The 22,932-nt window shown below is 38.9% G+C and overlaps 1 protein-coding gene across 6 annotated transcripts in view; it reads right to left on the reverse strand.

The window, feature by feature from the left end:
* Nucleotides 1–22,932, reverse strand: part of MAP3K2 (mitogen-activated protein kinase kinase kinase 2) — a 97,236-nt gene that overhangs the window by 34,999 nt on the left and 39,305 nt on the right. For all 6 annotated transcript variants that reach the window (XR_009453868.1, XR_009453867.1, XR_009453866.1 and 3 more), the window contains 4 exons: nucleotides 12,746–12,814; nucleotides 9,413–9,531; nucleotides 8,002–8,042; nucleotides 6,245–6,344 (listed from right to left, as the gene is read on the reverse strand). Coding sequence is in view for 2 of the 6 variants with exons in the window: in XM_059704774.1 (XP_059560757.1) it covers nucleotides 6,245–6,344; nucleotides 8,002–8,042; nucleotides 9,413–9,531; nucleotides 12,746–12,752 (267 nt within the window). In the remaining 4 variants the exon portion in view is untranslated. The remainder of the gene's footprint in view (nucleotides 1–6,244; nucleotides 6,345–8,001; nucleotides 8,043–9,412; nucleotides 9,532–12,745; nucleotides 12,815–22,932) is intronic.

Here is a 22,932-nt window from a genome sequence, read left to right on the forward strand (position 1 = left end):
TCTGTGACAGCTGCAATGAAGGGGCTCATCTCCCTAACCCTGGAGACTTGAACACTACACTCTAAACCAGTGGTTCTCAACCTTCCTAATGCCGCGACCCTTTAATACAGTTCCTCATGTTGTGGTGACCCCCAATTTCATTGTTACAAATTGAACATAATTAAAGCATAGTGATTAATCACCAAAACAATATGTAATTATATGTGTATTTTCCAATGGTCTTAGGCGACCCCTGTGAAAGGTGTTTGAGCCCCAAAGGGGTCGCGACCCACAGATTGAGAACCGCTGCTCTAAACAAATGTAAGCTAAATAGTGAATCCTGAATGTGGAAATCGGCTTTCATTGGTCTCCTACAGGATTGGACATTATACGAGACAAAAGCCCCTGGGGAGTATCTGAGAACAAGCATGATACAATTAAAGAAAATCAAAATACCTTTTTCTTTTTAAAACACGTTGCAAACTTAGCATAAGATGACTCTTTCAATAACCTTCAAAGTATATCCCATTTCATTAAAAGGACAGAATAAAAACTGTGAACATATCCCACACTTAGCCTGCTTTAACTAGCATAGTACATAAGCTACTCAAATGTAAAGTCCTAGTTAATTTTGGGTCCTAACCTATATAATAAAAGCCTAATATGCAAATTGACCAAATGGCAGAACAACCGGTTGCTATGACACACACTGACCACCAGGGGGCTCAACTCAGGAGCTGCCCCCAGCCCACAGGCCAGCCAAGGCAGGTGCCAGCCCCGCCAAATCGCACCGCTGGTCACCCCGCAGAGGGGGAAGGTGGCGGCAGCAGGGGACAGGGCCAGCTGGCGAGTGGGTGGGGCCGGCCGGCAAGCAGGTTGGCACCGCCCTCCGATTGCCCCACCTGTGGGAGGCGACCTGTGGCAGCGGCAGGACGATCGGGGGTGGGGCCGGCCGGCAAGCAGGCTGGCACTGCCCCCCGATCGCCCTGCCTGTCACCTCTAAGGCAGGTGCTAGCGGTGGCCCCCCGATTGCCCCGCCAGTCACCCCACAGATCGTCCCTGATCGCTGGCCAGGCCTAAGGACCCTACCTCTGCATGAATTTTGTGCACCGGGCCTCTAGTACAGTATAAATTCCTTGAAGACAGGGATGCCGCTCCGCCCCCGCCCCCCCCCCCCCAAACACACACACTGCCAGTTAACATGGAGCACACAGAAGAGAGCAAACACTTGCTAAGTGTTGTTTAATAAGTATCACAGAGTGAAAGCTTCATCTGCACCCAAACCCACTAGCTGATATGGTGTGCATTCATTCTCTACAGATTTATGAAAAAAATTCCTTGTTTTAAGAAAGGCTGCCGCCCTAACCGCTTTGGCTCAGTGGATAGAGCGTTGGCCTGTGGACTGAGGGGTCCCAGGTTCGATTCCGGCCAAGGGCAGGTACCTTGGTTGCGAGCACATCCCCAGTGGGGGGCGTGCAGGAAGCAGCTGATTGATCTCTCTCATCGATGTTTCTAACTCTCTATCCCTCTCCCTTCTTCTCTGTAAAAAAGCAATAAAATATATTTTAAAAAAAAAAAAGAAAGAAAGAAAGGCTGCCAGACACAAATGCACAGGCCCTGTTGTGCAGGAATGTAACTCTTGTTTATATCAATTAGCCTGTGGTAAAACTGGTTTCATTATAAGTTGTTTTGCTTTAAGTCACAGAACCTGTCGATGCTATTAAGTGAGGACTCACTGGACTAATAAGAAAGAATTCACCAGGCCTGCATGGCTCAGTGGTTGAGCGTCAACCTATGAACCAGGAAGTCATGGTTCCACTCCCAGTCAGGGCTCATGCCTGACTTGAGGGCTCGATCCCCAGTGGGGGACCGTGCAGGAGGCAGCCAATCGATGATTCTCTCTCATCACTGCTGTTTCTATCTCTCTCTTTCCCTCTCCCTTCCTCTCCAAAATCAATAAAAATATTTTTTAAAAAGAAAAGAATTCCATCATACAATCTGTTTGTTTACTTAATCTGTGCTTGAAATTATATTCCCAATTTCTGTGTGTAGCTAATTTTATACATTACAACTTATCAACTAGCCTGACCCTTTTTTTTTCTATGAGAAATTTTTTCTAATAATAATAAAAAATTAACTGTTTGGTATTATAGAACAAGCCTAATCTCCTTAAATTATTTTCATTATCTATCAATTATGAACCATATTGGTACATCTTGTTCCTATCTTTAATATTCTTTTTTTATTATATTTTAAGCACTAGAAAACATTTTAAAGAAATGATGAAGATTGTTTTGGCAATTTTTCATTTGAGGGGAAAACCTGAATATTTACTTTTACTATACATTTAATTATAATTGGAATTATTTACTTCTCCATGATATTGTTGCTTTGAGGGAAAACACTGGTTTAAATTACAGTACCAAAATATTAAGAAAGTGATTTTGCTCTTCTCTGTTTACAAACCTGAGATGTGGACATTCTGGAGCGGCTGCCTGGAGTGGAGCCTGGACTGCTGCCTGTAGTTCTGATGGGTTCCTTGTATGTTCTAAGGCCACCTGTTACAAATTTTACAAGTCTCTGCTTGTCTAAATTATATTAAATAAATCACCCAATATTTTCCTGCTTCATGAATTCAATTTAGGCTCATTTATGAAATCTATTTCCTTCCTTCTTATTATTGATAAACCAGTTGTGTGCTAATATTAAACGTTTCTGGAAAGGAAACTAAAAACCGAGCTTAAAAACCCACTAAATAGAAACTAAATTTGAAAGAAGTGAATTATTTTCCTGACTTTACATAGTGAAACATGAAAACAGTCCATAAAAAAGGTTTCCAAATGGAAATGATCTTAAAAATCCATTTGCTTTCTTTTTTCCTCCTCTTTTAATCCTCACCTTAAGATATATTTTTATTGATTTTCAGAGAGAGAGAGGAATGGGGGGAGACAGAAACCTTGATGTGAGAGAGAAACATTGATTGGTTGCTTCCTGTACTGTCCTGATCAGGGATCAAACCAGCAATGGAACCCCCAACCTTTTGGTGTACAGGACAGGACAACGCTCCAACCAACTGAGCCAACCAGCCAGGGCAGAATATCCACTTACTTTATTTCAATGCACACCCCACATTTACCCCCAAAGCAAAGCACACAGAGACACATTTGATATACGCAGGAGCCCAACTAATAAACCCAATCATTGGCTTAAAGTTACTGGTTGTTTCGATTCTGGCAAGCTAGAAGTTTATAGAATAATGGCCCTTTTGGAAAAAAATTTATATTGCACTAGAAAAAAAATATTTATAGAACTAAAATAACAACCGTATAAATAAATGGGTTTTTGCTTATCCACAGGCCAACAAAACTAATATTCCTTTTAAGTTCTTTCCTAGTGCCCTCAATGTTCAAGGAGGGGCACTGAGTTGGTCATGATGTAAATTATGACATGGCTAATTACAGAATCACAGATTCTCACAGAATCTGAGCTGCAAGAAAATTTTAAACAATGTAATCTCATCCTAATGCCTTCTCTACCACATTCCACCCTGAGATAATGGCAGAACCACTCCCAAAAATCCTTCAGAAAGCATGAGGGGGGAAGTTTTTCTATTTTTAGAACATGGAAGAGGGTTCCTAAAACAACAGATCAATTAGCTTGATGTCAGTCCTCAAGAAAACCCTACAAAAATTTATACATAAACAAATTTGGAGAACTCAGAAAAGAAACAGCAATTCTAGGAACAAGAACAGGTACAACATGAAAAAATAATGCCAAACTAACATCATTTTTCTTGACAGACCTACTTGCCTGGTAGATCAGGATAATATTGTAGTTTTAATGTACTTGACATCTGAAAATTTCCCATGAAACCATTTTAGAGCAAACAAAAACAAAGATGCATCTAGGTTCCCCTAGAACAGGGATGGGCAAACTTTTTGACTCGAGGGCCACAATGGGTTCTTAAACTGGACCGGAGGGCCGGAACAAAAGCATGGATGGAGTGTTTGTGTGAACTAATATAAATTCAAAGTAAACATCATTACATAAAAGGGTACGGTCTTTTTTTTTTTTAGTTTTATTCATTTCAAACAGGCCGGATCCGGCCCGTGGGCCGTGGTTTGCCCACGGCTGGCCTAGACCTATCGCCATGCCCCTGAAAAGCTCGCAGTCCCAGGGGCTGGCAGCTGGACATCAGGCCAGCACAAACAGAAATAAGTGCCAAGACAGGGCAAGGTAACAAGGTGTTCATGGCTAATTTAAAGCCAAAAAGTATCTGAAAAATAAAAATTTAAGGTGTTCAAATATTGTAGTACTCATCATTTTGTTCAGGTATATTATTTCTTTGAAAAGGGATTTTTTAATCAAAATACTTTGTTTTCAGTTGTTCGTTAGAAACATTATATTAGCATATTCTTTTGCTTTAAATTAATTCATTTGAAAACATATTTTCTTTTCTTTTTTTTAAAAAAATATATTTTATTGATTTTTTACAGAGAGGAAGGGAGAGAGAGAGTCAGAAACATCGATGAGAGAGAAACATCGATCAGCTGCCTCCTGCACATCTCCCACTGGGGATGTGCCCGCAACCCAGGTACACGCCCTTGACCGGAATCGAACCTGGGACCTTTCAGTCCGCAGGCCGACGCTCTATCCACTGAGCCAAACTGGTTTCGGCTGAAAACATATTTTCAAATGTTTTTATTTGCAGAATGTTTCATATGTTTTCTAAAATTAATTTTTACTAAGCTTCCTGTAGGAACCCTGTCCCGAGTACACCAGGTGTTCAAGGCCACTCTGAGCGTGGGAATCCTAATCAGGGTGTTCAAGGCTAACTTACTATAAGCAAGTGCAAAAGGACGCAGCAAGCTATACACTGCGCAGGCGTGCCTGTCTGTAACCCAGATACTGAGGTCACTATTTGGCATAAAGCCTCTTTTGTTTGAGCTTATTTAAGCTGTATATAAGTTGCTCTGACCAGCCAGTACGGGGCTGCGTTATAGGGAAGATGTATTACTGACCAGTCGGTGTGTGGCGGCTTGGTCAGGCTACTTTGCTAGCAATGGCTCCTGTGTTTGCTACTATATTAGCAAGGGTTACTGGGTCTACAATAAAGTCTCTCTTATACGCCTATGACTGCTCATATCTTTTCCATCCGATACCTGACATCCAAGGAGGTCCAGTCCCTGGCCTAGGGACTCGGACCCAACCCCTCCCCTGTCTCCAGTCCCACTGGGACTTCTATCCCTGGAGCGCAGAAGTCTTTTCCATGTTAGGGCCTCCCACTGCTCACAAACTGCTTTCTCTACCAAGAATGTTCTTTCTCTCAAACTCTTTTCAGGGTTGTCTTTTCCTACCTCTATTTTCAGTAATTAAACATTAGCACCTCAGTCAGGTCTTCCTTAGTGTTATCTAAATAGAATACCTACTGCCCTTGCCTTTATTCTTTGTCACAATATTTTATGCATTCCCTTCAAAGAACTTAACATATTTAAACAGTTCATTTATTAACTGTCTGCTTCTCCTACTATAAGTCTATAAATTCCATAAGGGGCTGTAATTCCTAACTCATAGCATTATGCCTGGCAAATTCAACAAGTATTTTCTGAGGTGGTAAACAAAAAAAAATAAAAGTACAAATTAACCGGTTAACTACATTGTCCCTGAAAATTTTAAGGTCTCAAGATCTTGAGATCTCTTCATAGGACCTGAAAGAAACCTCAGAGATCATCAAATCGAATCCAAATTTTACAGAAGTTTCAAAAGGGGTTCCCCAGAACACAGAGCTCCTCAGGGCCACAGCAAGCCCTTAAGATCATGTACCACTCCCAAATGCAAACATGATCTAATCATGTCTTAACCACCATGAAAATAATCCTGTAAGTTTTAACTAAACTCACTACCAAAGCTCTACTGTCTCTTAGGAAGTATAGAGCATGAGAAAAGATAATTTATCAATAAAGTACACAGAGTAAAAATAAAATATAAATAAGCAGCAAATGTTTAAATTATATATATCTATATATATATATTTCCTCCTTTAATAGATTCTCATTCTATTATTCTCACAGTAGTACCTTTTAATATTTTAGACAATGGAAAAATCCATTTTAATTAAATTTACAAATTTGTGCTCTATCATTCCTCTAACATACCATATCTGCATCAATCCCTGAATAAAAACACAACAGTCCTAAAACAATCTCTGAAATGAATACACTACTTTCCAAAACAAGAACAACTTAAAGTGAAACTTTCCATTTACCTCGTTATTGGTGTAATGGAGCTCCATGGACTGTCCAAAGGCAGTTTTAGCTTTCGACCTCAGATGTTCCAGTCTAACTGGTCTGGGGAACTGAAGGATTCTGTGTAAATAGAATTTTAAACATCTTATTTTCTTAGGAAGAGTTAGCATGTGTCAACAGTTACCTTTCGAATAAACTGAAATTAAGTAAAGATATAAGCGCCCACTGTACATGAGCACCACAATGGCTTGTTTTGGATCAAGTGCACTAATTCTCAACACAAAGTTCAAAAACTCTGAAGTCTGTTCTATTCTAATACAAATTATAAACAGGAAAACGTCACAAAGCTCTGCAGTTTGTAATTTGCACTGAAACTGTTCTATGAGTATTAAAGGGAAATGTAAAATGTTCACTGAAGAAAATAATTAAACTTAACTATGTGATATCCATACTATGAAATGGAAGAAAACTGTTAAAAAGAATAAAGTCATTCTTTGGGGGTTCAAATTTTGATTTCTCGTACCCTTATCAACTCAACATTTAAATATAAATATTTTTAAAGAATTAAAAAAAATTAATTCTAGTATTTCTTCCTATGTCGCAATGGATTGGCCTATGCTGCTCCCGGGAACATGAGCCTAAGCCTGGAAACCACTCTACTAGCCTGTAAGCTCTGTCAGGCAGGGACCATCTGCTCACTGACTGGTCCCTCAGGGCCCAGCAGATAACAAGCACTCAATAAATAGTGCCCCATGAAGGAAAAAAAACACACTGAAAATACCCATAAAAGAACTGTAAGTAGAAAAAGCAGAATGGACGACACTGATAGAGTATATCTAGCATGTCGCATTTTTAAAAACTATATCTCTGTGTAAAACATTTTACATCTCAGGTTATATGATTTATGAGCCTTTTTAAAGTCTTTAAAATGGATAGATCTTTCATTAAATTAATGAGACACAAATGACAAACATGAAATCCCATATTCTCCAACTCCAAATAGTCTTGTTAATAATCCTGTTAACCATCACCACCCAGCTCTGCTGCTGTAAGAAGACACAGACCCGGAAGACTAGGCTGACCCCACTCCTGAATAATTCACAGCCACCATTCCAATTCATTTCCCTCAACGTTACTATTTAAGTGCATGCTGTATGTTGAGAATAATCAACATTGTGAATGTTGCCAGCTGGCGTGGCTCAGTGGTTGAGTGTCGACCTATGAACCAAGAGGTCACAGCTCGATTCCCAGTTTGGGCACATGATCGGGTTGCGGGCTTGATCCCCAGGGTGGGGTGTGCAGGAGGCAGGCGATCAATGGTACTCTCTCATCATTGATGTTTCTCTCTCTCTCTCTCTCTGTCCCTCTCCCTTTCTCTCTGAAATCAATAAAAAATACATATTTTTTTTAAATTGTGAATGTTAAGTCCACATACATAATTCTGTAGAGTATAATATGATAAGGAGATTTATAAGGATATGATTATGATAAGTAAAAATAAAAGAAAATGGTAATATTCAAAGGCTGCATTATGTAATGATCTTATTTACTTCCGAATATTGCAAAGTAAAAACATTTATCTTTCTAATGTTTAGCCTGAATTTTGATAGTTTCTATCTTAAGTTTAAATACATGTTACACGTTATCAAGGACTATTCCATTCTCAATTTGTAAGCCACAAGCCTTCATTAAAACATAGAAAGAACCTTTAATAGCTTTAACTAGAACACGCATTTAATTAAATTGATAATCTGAATTGTAATGTTTCTTTCCTTACCTTTTTTCTCCTCTATGTTCAAATTTGACTCGGACATCATTCTGTAATGAAATGATAAATCATTTCAGAAATCAAATAAAACTTTTTTTTTTCTTAGTCATGCATTTAAAACAGAGCAGAGGGGCCCTAGCTGGTTTGGCTCAGTGGATAGAGCATTGGCCTGCAGACTAAAGGGCCCCAGGTTCGATTCTGGTCAAGGGCATATACCTCGTTTGCAGGCTCAATCCCCAGGAGGGGCCATGCAGGAGGCAGTCAATCGATGATGTTCCTCTCTCATAAATGTTTCTATCTCTCTATCCCACGCCCTTCCTCTACTATCTAAAAATCAATAATAATAATAATAATAATAATAATAATAATAATAATAATAAAAAAACCCAGAGCTGACGGGGAAGGTTTCATTTCAGTATCAACTCCAATAAATTGATAGGGTCTGCCAAAAAGCCAGGTTGAGAATTACGTTGCTGAATTTGGGGTCAAGAGGGAAGATCAATAGGATCTGTTATGTAGCATCATGGGCATGAGACATTTGCTAATCCTGTTAGAGGGAAATTTAGCATAATGTATTTCTATTTTTTAGGGCAACATCCCAAACAAATTTTATCTATAAGAATCAAAATGGCCCTGGCTGGTGGTGCTAAATGGTTAGAGCCTTGGCCCCAGCACCGAAGGGTTTCGGATTCGATTCCTGGTCAAGGGCACATAGCTGGGTTGTGGGTTCGATCCCCACCCCCTTGTCAGGGCACATGCGAAAGGCAACTGGGGATGTGTCTCTCTCACATCAATCTCTCTCTCCCACTCCTTTCTCCCTCCCTTCCACTCTCTGAAAAGCAATGAAAAAAATATTCTCTGTTGAGAATTAACAAAAAGAATCAAAATGATCCTCATTTGTAAATATACAGAATAGATGACTTTAAATTAAAAAAATGCTTATCTTATGTGCTTTAAAAATGGATGAAACATGCCTAACCGGTTTGGCTCAGTGGATAGAGCGTCGGCCTGCGGACTGAAGGGTCCCAGGTTTGATTCTGGTCAAGGACATGTACCTTGGTTGCAGGCACATCCCCAGTAGGGGCTGTGCAGGAGGCAGCTGATAGATGTTTCTCTCTCATCGATGTTTCTAACTCTCTATCCCTCTCCATCTCTCTCTGTAAAAAAATATATATATATATATTTAAAAAAAGGAAAAACAAAGAAAGAATGGATGAAACAACTTTAGAGAGCAGATACCACATTAAATGTAATTCTACCATTTTTTAAACATACACTTATAAAAAATGTTTAACAAAATATTTGATTCAAAAGTATAAAAGCTAAATACTTTAAGCAAAACCTCTATAAGATCAAGATATTCAAGAAAAATAATTCACAGAACAATATAAATTTATTAAAATATTATTGAAACAAATACCTGTTTTTTTGGTGATAAAGATTTTGTTTTTCTGTTTTCTTGTAAGGATAATGCTGGTCGACTGGCTTTATGAAGAACAGCCAAATCTTGCATGATTGAGTTCAAAGCTTGCTGATCATCTAGGTATTTTTAAAATAACATAGTCAGACTTGTAATTTCAATATGTATTTACTACTGACATCAAACACAAAATTTATAATAAAATTTAATGCAAAAATCTAGAACATTTTCAATGCCTATGCTTGTTATTTTGGTGAAATAAAATTTCCATTTAGAAACTGAAGAGCAGTAATGTTAGAATAGCACTGGACATGAGCACTAGCATCATACTGGGTGTCCATACATGAGATTTTTACAGGCAAAATAAAGTCATTCTGATTCTTCTAATGATGTAACATCCTAGAATATGGGTCGAAACAGCTTTATTATGACAAGTTCTTTTCTATGACACCTAAACAAAACACAAGACATCTAAAATCTTAAATAAAACAAGTGTGTGTGGGGGGAACTTTCTATAAATACCATCATTACTTAGCATTTCTGTTCAAAGTACAGAATTCTTTTTAGAGTTTTTCTCTTTCATCAGACTTCAAGTCAGAAATAACAAAAGCTTTGCCTACTGATTTTATGAAGTGTTTTCTTGAACTTCTTCTCCATAAGGTTCAATAAGACTACAAACATTTAAAGACTCTTTAATGATCTCAAACTGGAACAATTCAAAAGGTAACAATACAAGAAAAATCCATTCCCAAGGGAAAAAAAACACTAAACCCATAAAACTGAGTGAAAGAATCATGAACCATAAATTTTTAATTTTTTCCAAACAGATCAAAGATTTCTTCATAAGACTATGAGCATGAGCCTCCTAGAAATGCCAATTATATAATCTGGGAAACTTCAGGGACAATATAATTGATTTTCACTAGTAAATCAATTCCACTAATAATAACCAACAATTGGTTAAAAAAAAAAAAAGGAATTCAGAGACTTTACAGCTTACATTTTAAAATGTAACCATTTTGGCCTGGCCAGTGTAGCTCAGTGGTTGAGCGTTGACCTGTGAACCAGGAGGTCACAGTTGGATTCCCAGTCAGGGCACATGCCTGGGTTGCAGGCTCAATTCCTATTAGGGAGCATGCAAGAGGCAGCCAATCTATGATTCTCTTTCATCATTGATGTTTCTATCTCTCCCTCCTTCTCCCTTTCTCTCTGAAATCAATACAAATATATTTTTTAAAAAGTAACCATTTTGGTGAGTAATAATTTATGTTCCAAAATAGTAATAATTAAAACATGCTTTATCTTGTAATGAAAAATCATTTAAATGAATGTGGCAATTCAATGGCTTCATTGTCTTTCAAACACACAAATACCTGACTTCTCTAATGCATTAATTTTTGTAACATTCAATATATTGTTTTGTAGCGAAAATATTTGCACATTAAAATGAAAATTAATGGCTCCAAGGGTTTTATTAATAAATTCCAGGTTTAGAGAAAATTTTATAAGTAACCTTTGTAAAATAAAATCTCATCAAAATGTTAGCTTAGCCCAAGAGTAACTGAGCCTATGGGTATAATATAATCACAACATGTGTACTGTCCATAGGTCCAAGCCAGACTATGTCATTTATTGATAAAAATAAACCTTTCCTTAGAAAAAAATTAGCTGAGAATGATCTCAACTGAAATGAAATTATATGATATAACCTTCTTGAGAAAGGTAAGATCCTTAATTCTGTACTGGGTGAGGGGAATTCTAATACTTAAAACATATCTATGTTTTAATTACTTTCTTCATTAGAAAAAAATTTAAACACTCTAATTTAGGTATTTTTACATGTTTCATATCATAATATCAAAATAAACAAGTGGCTGGGGAGGCTTTGGCTTAAATCTCTTATCACATTTACATACACTAATTTCCTGTTTTGTTTTTTTTTTGGTTTTTTTTAATTGCTTAAAGTATTACAAAGGGTATTACATATGTGTCCATTTTTTCCCCCCGCCCTAGACAGTCCCCTAGCTGGTTTTGTTTTTTAAAAAGTACTGTTTTCTATCATACGTGTACAAAAATAAAGAGGGCCATTTGAATATAAGTAACTTCTTAGAGCAGTGGTTCTCAACCTTCCTAATGCCGAGGCCCTTTAATAAAGTTCCTCATGTTGTGGTGACCCCCAACCATAAAATTATTTTCGTTGCTACTTCATAACTGTAATTTTGCTCCTGTTATGAATCGTAATGTAAATACCTGATATGCAGGATGTATTTTCATTGTTACAAATTGAACATAATTAAAGCATAGTGATTAATCACAAAAACAATACGTAATTATATATGTGTTTTCTGATGGTCTGAGGCGACCCCTGTGAAAGGGTCGTTTGACCCCCAAAGGGGTTGCGACCCAGAGGTTGAGAACCGCTGTCTTAGAGAGATGACATACTAATAAAGAGCAACTTAATCGAGTTCCTTCTTTTTTCTGGCTTGAAGAAGAATCACATGGTAGATAAATACCTGATAGGCAACTTACTTTGAGGAAGCTGACAAGATGTAAGCTAACAAATCCACAAAAGATCAAGCAAAGTGTGAGCAGAAATACACCACGAGCACTTTTCTAACAATTCTTAGACTGTTTTCCTCAAGAACCTCTGTGGTGGTGATCAGTACTAGACAGCTAAGACAGGCTGTAACTGTCATAAAGATCATGAGTTGATCAATGGGCAGTCAGGACAGCCAGAGGGCCCCACGGTTGACCGACAGTCACACAGACGAAGCAGTGGGTTTCTGACACATGTTGAAAGGACATTTAGTTGAGCACAAAACCAGAATATATTTGGGAAATCATTTCAAGTAAAATATTTTATTAGGCATGTTTAATTAGATACCTTATATGCTTATTCATTATACTTAAAATAATTATAGGAGAATATCCTCAATAAAAAATTCAAATATCTGTGAATCATACTTTAAAATATTCATGTTTTTCTATGACTAGTTTGGTATATGTTCTTAAGCAATGGCTGTTCTTTGTTTTGTTGTTTTCTATAGTACAGTATTATTTGAGAAGGTAGAAATCAATTTGATTAACACACAGCCCAGATTGCAAGTATGACCAACCAAAATGAAAAGTTAATAGGAGTTCAGAAAAAGGATATCCAATTTAAAGCTGACAAAACTGGAGAATTTGGACCACACTGCACTCATGGTTACAGAGAGAAACCTCCATATTGTTATCCATAGTGGCTACAAGTTTATCATGAATACAGAAAAAAAAAAATGTCTCCCCTATTTTAACCTTCAATTGTAGACAAAAAATTCTTTAGTTTGAACTTACCCATCATGACAACCAGCTCAACAATCTGAAAATTAGGGAAATGGTTCTCCCATCAGAATTCTTTATTGCCTTAGGAGGTAAAAGACAAACATTAATAATAAGAAACAGAAGAGGCAGACACACATACACAAAAATACCAGTATTAAAACCACTAATGAGAAACATACAATATTAATACTTTATACATTTTGCTGAGAACAAGGTCCTTTATTTTTCCTAGACACTCAATTATTGAGAACAAAAAATCATTATTTTTAATTAAGTTTAACTCAGTATTTTTCAGGCTCCTGGCTTTTTATGCTAAAAACAAAACCCAGAATTTTTGAGAATCAAAAATTATGTTAAAGAGTTAATCTAATAAACTCAAATTCCTACAGGACAATGGCAGGCATGAAGATGAGTAAAACGGGTCATGCTTAGAGACGAAGAGAACCAAAAGCGAGGACATCAACAAACACAGCAAAGGCCTACAAAAATTCTCTCTTGCGTTAAAGAAAACATTGTCAGGATCAACTTTTTCAGAACTCTGAAATTAACCAAAGGCTTGCAGCAATCTAGGCAGCAATCAAGTATCTCAATAAAAAGAGAGAGATGGCACTGGCTGGATACTCAGGGTGTTGGAGCATCGTTCTGAGGCACCAAGTTTGAGGGTTTGGTCCCTGGTCAGGACACATACAAGAAACAATCAGTGAACACATAAATAAATGGAACAACAAATCGCACGCTCTCGCCTTCTCTTCCTCCCTCCCTCCCTCCTTCAGAGCAAGCATGCAAGAGACCACCTTGTGGTGTTCTGACCCTCCCTACTCCTATCTCCCTACCCTCTACTCCAGTGCCAAAGTAGCAATTTACACCAACAGCCCTCCCGCCTGTAAGCCACAGGAGAGGACAGAATGGGGAGGAGTGCCTTCGAAGTCCGACTCTCCTCCCATGTCATTATGTGACCTCCTAGTGGCTGGATGTGAGCACCACTGGAAAGGCTGTCTATTTAACCTGACTCCGAGCTCTTTCAATGCACAAAAGCTTAGGGTGCCTGTTCAAATCAATGAGGCAATTAGTGCATTATTTTAACGGTCTAAGAAAGGGAAAACAGTTGTGGGCAAACCAATAGTTAAGAAAAATAAAGTTCTTTAAAAGAAAAGCTGAGGAACAAATTGTCAATAGAAAGCTTTGAGAAGCTCCAACAGGTTCCTGGGAGCCTAGAAGTCACACCAATGCCCAAGGCTGCTGCATGCTGAAGACAGGCCTCTGACCAAGGTGGAGGTGTAGAGAGTGCTGAAGGCCAGCTTCAATACACACAACAGAGAGCTTCTCAAAAACGTTGTCAAACGTATCGGTTCCAGGCATCTAAGGAACTGACTGAGCAGTCTTCAGTCATCACACACAACAAAGAATATGGACTTTAAAAAATTAGTTCTTGCCCAGCGGTGTGGCTCAGTGGGTGAGTGTCAACCTAAGAACCAGGAGGTCAGGGCTCATTTCCCAGTCAGGGCCCAGGCCCAGGTTGTGGGCTCGATCCCCAGTAGCGGGTGTGCAGGAGGCAACCGATCAGTAATTCTCTCTCATCTTTGATGTTTCTATCTTCCTCTTCCTCTCCCTTCCTCTCTGAAATCAATACAAATATATATTTTAATTAGTTCTTAAAAGTCACTAAATGAATAAATAAGAATAAGCAAACAAACAAAAAAACGGAGAGGAAAGAGAATCTGATTTCCAGAGGTGGCACACTACAATATTTTAAATAATCAGTGTTCAAGAAAAAATCATGAGACATATAAGGACAGCATGGTTCCATATACAGGAAAAAAAGACATCAACAGAAAATGACCCTTAGGAAACCTAAGTTAGAGTTAAACTAACAAAACAAAGACATTAAATCAACTGTTTTAAATATGTTCAAAGAACTAAGGAAGCCATGTCTAAGGAGCTAAGGATGTCTGAGAATGATTTTTCATCAAACAGAATATCAACAAAGAAACAAAAATTATACAAAAGGAACCAGATAGAAATTTTGGAGTTAGAAAGTACAATAACTAAAACCATCAAGCATGCCAACAAATGCATAATAGGAATCCCAGAAGGAGAGGAGGAAAAGAAGGGGGCAGATAGAGTATTTTAAGAAATAATAGCCAAAACCCCCAAATTTTATGAAAAACAATGTGTACATCCCAAAAACTCAACAAACTCCAAGTAGAAAAAAAAATCAAAGTGATTCACACCTAGAAATATCATAATCACACTATTGAAAGACAAAGAATCTTAAGAGCAGCAACAGAGAAGAAACTCATCATGTACAAGAGATACTCAACTGATTTCTCACTGGTAACCTAGGAGACCAGAAGGCAAGAAAATGACATTTGAAGTGCTAAAGAAAAAGACTGTGAAACAAGAATTCTGTGTACAGCAACACCATCCTGCAAAACTGAAGCCAATATTAAGACATTCCAAGATAAACAAGCACAGAGAATTCATTACAACCAGACTTGCCTTACAAGAAATATAAAAGAAGCCCTTCAGGCTGTAATGCAAGGCCACTAGGCAGAAAATCCAATCCACAGGCAAAAAGAACCCCAGTAAGGATAATTATGTAAGTAAAGATAAAGGGCAAAATCAGCATACCTTTTGTTTCTAACTCTTCATTTCTCCTGACTGTGGTAAGTACAAAACTGATCCACCCTAAAGATTTCCAAGCACCAAATCCTAGAATTTCTGCATATAATCACTTTACATGACAAAGGGGACTTTTAAAATATGATAAATTAAGAAACTTTAAATGGGAAGATTATTTGGTTGGACTCCACATAACCACAGTGGTCCTTAAAAATGACAGGAAAAGCAGCAACATGGAATTGGGGGGGGGGGGGGCGGTGATAATTCCATGGAGTGGATGGATACAGGAAGCTTCTAGAAAGTGGAAACGGCAAGAAAATGGATTCTCCTCTAGAACCTTCAGAAGGAACACAGCAATGCTGACACTTTGATTTTAGCCCAGAGAAACTAATTACAGATTTTTACTTCCAAAACTGTAAGATAATAAACTGAAGTTGTTTTAAGCCACCAAATTTGTGGGATTCTGTTATAGCAGTATGTAGGGAGTATTTAAGACCACCTCAGTTTCCTACAATCAACAAATCAATAAATGATAAGTGCTGGAGAGGATGTGGAGGAAAGGGAACCCTAGTGCACTGCCGGTAGGAATGCAGACTGGGGCAGCCATTATGGAAAACAGTATGGAGTTTCCTCAAAAAATTAAATGTGGAACAGCCATTTAACCCAGTGATCCCACTTCTAGGAATATACCCTAAGAAACCCGAAACACCTATCAGAAAGAATGTTTGCACCCCTGTGTTTACAGCAGCACAATTTACAATAGCTAAAATCTGGAAACAGTCCAAGTTGTCCATCAGTAGAAGAGTGAATAAAGAAGCTGTGGTACATTTATACCATGGAATACTATGCAGCAGTAAAAAAGAAGAATCTCTTACCCTTTGAGACAGCATGGAGGGGCCTGGAGAATGTTATGCTAAGTGAAATAAGTCAGTCAGAGAAAGACAAGTATCACATGATCTCACTCATATGTGGAATCTAATGAACAAAATAAACTGATGGATGGAGTGGATCCAGAGACACGGAAGCATCTCAGAGAGAACGTGGGGGGCAATCAACCAAAGACCTTGTATTCATACATGTATAACCCATGGGCACAGAGAGTGGAACGGTGAGGGCATGGGTGGTTTGGAGGGGGTGGATGGGGGGGAAAAGGGGACATATGTAGAACTTTCAACAAGAAAGATTTTTTAAAATGGCCACCCCAGTTTCAATGAATTGCTAGAGGGACTCACAGGATTCAACAATGTTAAGGCTGATCATACAGACACATGATCTACCTTGCACATACCAAAATTTCTGATTCCCAGAATAACAGCAGGTGCTCAGCATAAACTGTATTGTTTGTAAGCAACTTAGGCATAGTAAACCATTCTTATTAGTTAGGCAGGTGGGAACCCTTCTGAAATTCAAGTTCTCAGATGTCAGCCACGGGTGGACATAAGCAGTTCTTTCTAACGATAAGCAGTGAGGCCTGCTATGTTAACTCCTTCCTACACTAGCAGCAACAGGAAGCTAATACGCACACAAATTTAAAGAAACTGCATAAAGCAATAATTGTAAGTGTGTTACTGGATATACAATATATAAAAATATAATTTGTATAAAAGCAACACCAAGAAAAGGGAAAAAATGAAGTTTTATTAAACATGTTTGTATACCACTGCAATTAAGTTGATATTAATTCAATCTACACTGTTTTAATTGAGATGTTAATTTTAATTACAAGGTTCAAATATTAAAAACTAAATGTAAAAAGTAGTAAAAGAAACAAGAGAATCAAAATAGCACACTAAAAATATCTAACCCAGCTGGCGTGGCTCAGTGGTTGGGCATTGACCAGGAGATCACAGCTCAATTCCCGGTTAGAGTACATGATTCCAGTCAGGACACATGCCTGGGTTGTGGGCTTGATCCCCAGTAGGGGGCATGCAGGAGGCAGTCGATCCATGATTCTCTCTCATCATTGATGTTTCTATCTTTCTCTTCCTCTCTGAAATCAATAAAAATATGTTTTAAAAGATCTAACACAAAAGAAGGTAGCGATAAAGAAATGAGGAACAACTTTGATAAAAGGAGCTGGGAGGAGAAACCAAGATGGCGGCATAGGTAAACACCGGAGATTGCTGCCTCGAACCACTTCAAAAATACAACTAAAAGACGGAACGGACATCATCCAGAACCACAGGAAGGCTGGCTGAGGGGAAATTCTACAACTAGAAGGAAAGAGAAAAGCATACCGAGACTCAGAGGAGGTGTAGTGCGGAATTAAAGTACAGAGGTACAGACGCGCACGTGGAAAGGGCTGGCAATTGAGGATGTGGATGTCTTTTTCAATTGGGAGGGAGTCTCAAGCTCTGAGCTCCAGTTCCGGGCAAGTCTCTGGGGACCCAGACTAATACGGGAGAAACTGGACTGTCTGGCATCAGTCGGAGCTTGAGGGCAGCTTTCTCTCGGAGGAGCTGGCAGCACTGCCGGGACACTGAGAAGCGGGGCCTCTGAGGGCAGCCATAGCTGCTTGCTTCGCCCTATTGATTCCCTGGCACCCCCGCCCCGCCCAAGCTGTGCGCCGGCTTTTGCATATGAAAGGCCTGGCCTGGCCCTTTGCAATCTGAAAATTACCCAACAAACTACAGCTGGTCCAAGGCCCCAAGGCAACTCATATTGTTTCACAGGTGAGCTCCTGCTGGGTAGTAGCCTCAGGTGGAGGCTAGATTAGCACGTCCTTAAAGATCCAGGAGCCAGTGTGCCCGGTGGTCAGAGTGGTACTATACAGATTGCAGCTCCTCGGATCCATAAAGGACACATTCAGGGGGCAGACTCAGTGAGCACCAAAGCCCCACTGAAGCAAGTCTTGCCCCAGAGAAGTGTCTCCAGCACAGAAGTTCTCCCACTGCAGAAACAGCTGTTCTCACAGCCAATTGGCCTGGAGGTCAATTCCTCCCAGTGATACCTACAACAATCAAGGCTTAACTACAACAAGACTGGGCACAAAGCCCACAGGGGGTGCACCAAGAGTGTCCACCTCAGGTAATTGGGGAGGCTGAGCCACTGGGCCCTATAGGACACCTAGCACAGAAAGCCACTCTATCAACACAGGGAAGCAGCCAAAATGTGGAGACAAAGAAACAGGTCACAAATGACAGAAAAGGAGGAAAGCAAACTATTGGATATAGAGTTCAAAACCACACTTTTAAGGTTTTTCAAGAACTTTCTAGAAACCGCCGATAAATTTAGTAAGACCCTCAAAAAGTCTGGTGAGACCGCCAATAAATGTAGTGAGACCCTCAAGAAATCTAGTGAGACCCTCGAGGTTATGAAAAAGGACCCACTAGAAATTAAACATACATTGACTGAAATAAAGGATATTATGCAGAGTTCCAACAGCAGACTAGAGGATCGCAAGAATCAAGTCAAAGATTTGAAATACGAAGAAGCAAAAAACACCCAAACGGAAAAGCAAAATGAAAAAAGAATCCAAAAATACAAAGATAGTGTAAGGAGCCTCTGGGACAGCTTCAAGTGTACCAATATCCGAATTATAGGGGTGCCAGAAGAAGAGAGAGAGCAAGATATTGAAAACCTATTTGAAAAAATAATGACAGAAAACTTCCCCTACCTGGTGAAAGAAATAGACTTACAAGTACCAGAAGTGCAGAGAACCCCAAACAAAAGGAATCCAAAGAGGACCACACCAAGACACATCAGAATTAAAATGCCAAGGGCAAAAGACAAAGAGAGAATCTTAAAAGCAGCAAGAGAAAGACAGTCAGTTACCTACAAGGGAATACCCATACGACTGTCAGCTGATTTCTCAACAGAAACTTTGCAGGCCAGAAGGGAATGGCAAGAAATATTCAAAGTGATGAATGCCAAGAACCTACAACCAAGATTACTTTATCCAGCAAAGCTATCATTCAGAATTGAAGGTCAGATATGCCAAAACCGGTTTGGCTCAGTGGATAGAGCGTCGGCCTGCGGACTGAAGGGTCCCAGGTTCGATTCCGGTCAAGGGCATGTACCTGGGTTGCGGGCATATCCCCAGTGGGAGATGTGCAGGAGGCAGCTGATCGATGTTTCTCTCTCATCGATGTTTCTAACTCTCTATCTCTCTCCCTTCCTCTCTGTAAAAAATCAATAAAATATATTAAAAAAAAAAAAAAGAATTGAAGGTCAGATAAAGAGCTTCACAGATAAGAAAAAGCTAAAGGAGTTCATTACCACCAAACCAGTATTATATGAAATGCTGAAAGGTATCCTTTAAGAAGAGGAAGAGGAGGAGGAGGAGGAAGAAGAAGGAGGAGGAGGAGGAGGAGGAGGAAGAAGAAGGAGGAGGAGGAGGAGGAAGAAGAAGGAGGAGGAGGAGGAGGAGGAGGTAAAGATACAAATTATGAATAACAAATACGCATCTATCAACAAGTGAATCTAAAAATTAAGTGAATAAATAATCTGATAAACAGAATGAACTGGTGATTATAATAGAATCAGGGGCATAGAAAAGGAGAGGACTGACTATTCTTGGGGGGGAAAGGGGTGAAGGGGTGTGGGAAGAGACTGAACAAAAATCGTGCACCTATGGATGAGGACAGTGGGGGTGGTGAAGGCGGAGGGTGGGGTGGGAACCGGGTGAGAGGAGCTATGGGGTGATAAAAGAGGAACAACTCTAATAATCTGAACAATAAAGATTTAATTTTTAAAAAAAGAAATGAGCGACAAAAAGAGACATAATACACAAATATAAAATAGCAGGTGTAATCCTACCTTATACGTAATTACATTGAATATACATGGAATGAACAAACCATTTAAAAGGCAGACATCAGCAGAATAGATTTTAAAAAGCATGGTCCAACTATATGCCACCTACAACACTTTAATTTTTTTATTTTTATTTTTTAAAAATATATTTTATTGATTTTTTACAGAGAGGAAGGGAGAGGGATAGAGAGTTAGAAACATCAATGAGAGAGAAACATCAACCAGCTGCCTCCTGCACACCTCCTACTGGGGATGTGCCCGCAACCAAGGTACATGCCCTTGACCAGAATAGAACCTGGGACCTTTCAGTCCGCAGGCTGACGCTCTATCCACTGAGCCAAACCGGTTAGGGCTGAAAGACAATATTTTAAAGATGAAAATACTCTCAAAGTGATCTACAGATGCAATACAATATCAAAATTCCAATGGCCTTTTTTTTTTTTTTTTTTGCAAAAATGGAAAAGCTGATCCTTAATATACATGGAAATACAAGGGACCCTGAAAAGCCAAAACAATACTGGAGGGGGGGGGGGGGGGAGTTGGAAAATTCATACTTCCTAATTTCAAAACTTACTCTCTCTCTATCTGTCTATCCTCCTCCCTTCCACTCTCCCTAAAAATCAATGAAAAATATCCTTAGATGAGGATTAACAACAACAAAAGTAAAAACTTCAACATTACAACTGCTTGAATTCTTTTTAGTTGTATAATTATTTTGAAACTAGAGGCCCAGTGCACGGATTTGTGCACGGGTGGGGTCCCTCAGCCTGGCCTGTGGGGATCGGGCCAAAACCAACTCTCTGACATCCCCTGAGGGATCCGGGATTGTGAGAGGGCACAGGCCAGGCCCAGGGACTCCACCGGTGCACGATCTGGGCCAGGGAGGGGTCGCGAGAGGGCTCCAGGGTGTGTCCAACCCATCTCACCCAGTCCCCATTAGCCAGACCCCAGCAGCAAGTTAGCCTATGGGTTGAAGCATCTGCCCCCTGGTGGTCAGTGCACGTCATAGCAACTGGTCACAGGGTCAAACGAATGGTCAGACACTTAGCATATTAGGCTTTTATTATATAGGATGTCAAATAACATTAAAGAGCCCTAGCCAGTTTGGCTCAGTGGACAGAGCATAGGCCTGCAGACTGAAGGATCCCAGGTTTGATTCCGGTCAAGGGCACATGCCTGGGTTGCGGGTTCGATCCCCAGTAGGGGGCGTGTAGGAGGCAGCCGATCAATGATTCTCTCTCATCAATGATTCTTCTCTCTCTCTCTCCCTCTTCCTTCCTCTCTGAAATCAATAAAAAATATATTTAAAAAAGAATAACAACATTAAAGAAATATCAATGAAACATTTTTAAATATATTAATACATGGAATATAACATAAAACATGAAAATCCTCCTTTTGTCACCCTATCCATAGCATATCTAAAGGGTACCACTAAGCTACTTCAGGTATTTGGGCTTTTTAATCAAAGATTAATAAATTTTAAATAGTTGAGAAACAAAAATTTAGTTTAAGCACCCTATTTTATAGATGAGAAACCTTAAGGCCAAAAAATAATATAATTTACTCAAGGTCCTAAAGTTGGGCAAGTTAGGACCCGATTATCCATTTCTTATTGTTCACACAAGCAAACTTTCTAGAATACTGTATATGTCACTCAAGTTCATCTTCTGGGAAAACGGCTAGCATGGGGAATTCTCCAACCATACATAAACACATAAAGCACACCACAAAGTGGTTGATGGAAGTTTTATTGAGTGCATTCTCTTTCTACAAATTTAAGGGTTCAACTGAACTTTTCAGGCTTTTAATCTAAAATGGTTAAGACAAATCTTGACTAACCTAAGAAATGAAGCACTGTGAAAATGAAAATATTTTTCAGTTAAACAAATCAATAACATCTCTTTCAGGAAAAGCAATAGAAATTCCCCAAACCACAACTGTTAAATCAAAGAATGAATCTAATGAAAAAGAGCTCAACATTGCATTTTGTAAACAGCTATGTTGTGTGTGTTTTTAAGCAACTGTGAGGCTAAAATTGGCAAAACATGAAAAAATTACAAAATTAAGTGTTTAATAGGAAAAAAAAACCTAAGCAAAGGTGAATCATATCTGTATCTGAAAGGTCTTATCCACAAAATATTTTAACTATTTTGTCAATTGTCTGTGGGTAAACTAGTAACAGTTACACATGTGGGTATATCATACTTTAAAATTCACTGCAGTACCTGTTCAATTATTCTGTCAGCATTCCACTCACCTGAGAGCACAGAACCAACATCGTACTTTATTGATACCTAGCACTCTGCTATTTCCTTTGTCCCTATAGTTGTAAGATTAGATAGCTTAAGATTTTTCTTGTTTCCTGAGGTAGGCTTCTATTACGATGAATTTCCCTCTTAGGACTACTTTAGTTGTATCCCATAGATTTGAGGTCATAGTGTTCTCATTTTCATTTGTATCAAAGTATCCTTTGATTTCTTCCTTGATCACACTGCCAACTCATTCATTGTTTACTAACCTATTATTTTCCCTCCATGTATTTGTGTATTTTCCCATTGTTTTTTGTTATAGTGGTAGCGGCTATAATTGATTTCTAGTTTTATACCATTGTGGTCAGAAAAGATGCTAGATATGATTTCAATCTTCTAAAATTTATTGAGACTTGTCTTGTGGCCTAATGTAGTCAATCCTGGAAAATGTTCCATGTGCACTTGAAAAAAAAAGTGTCTTTTGCTGCTTTGAGGTAAAAGGTTCTAAACATATCAATTAAATCCATCTGCTCTAATGTGTAATTTAAGGCCACTGTTTCCTTGCTAATT

Source organism: Myotis daubentonii, chromosome 7, assembly GCF_963259705.1.
Source record: "Myotis daubentonii chromosome 7, mMyoDau2.1, whole genome shotgun sequence".
NCBI classification, from domain to species: Eukaryota; Metazoa; Chordata; class Mammalia; order Chiroptera; family Vespertilionidae; genus Myotis; species Myotis daubentonii.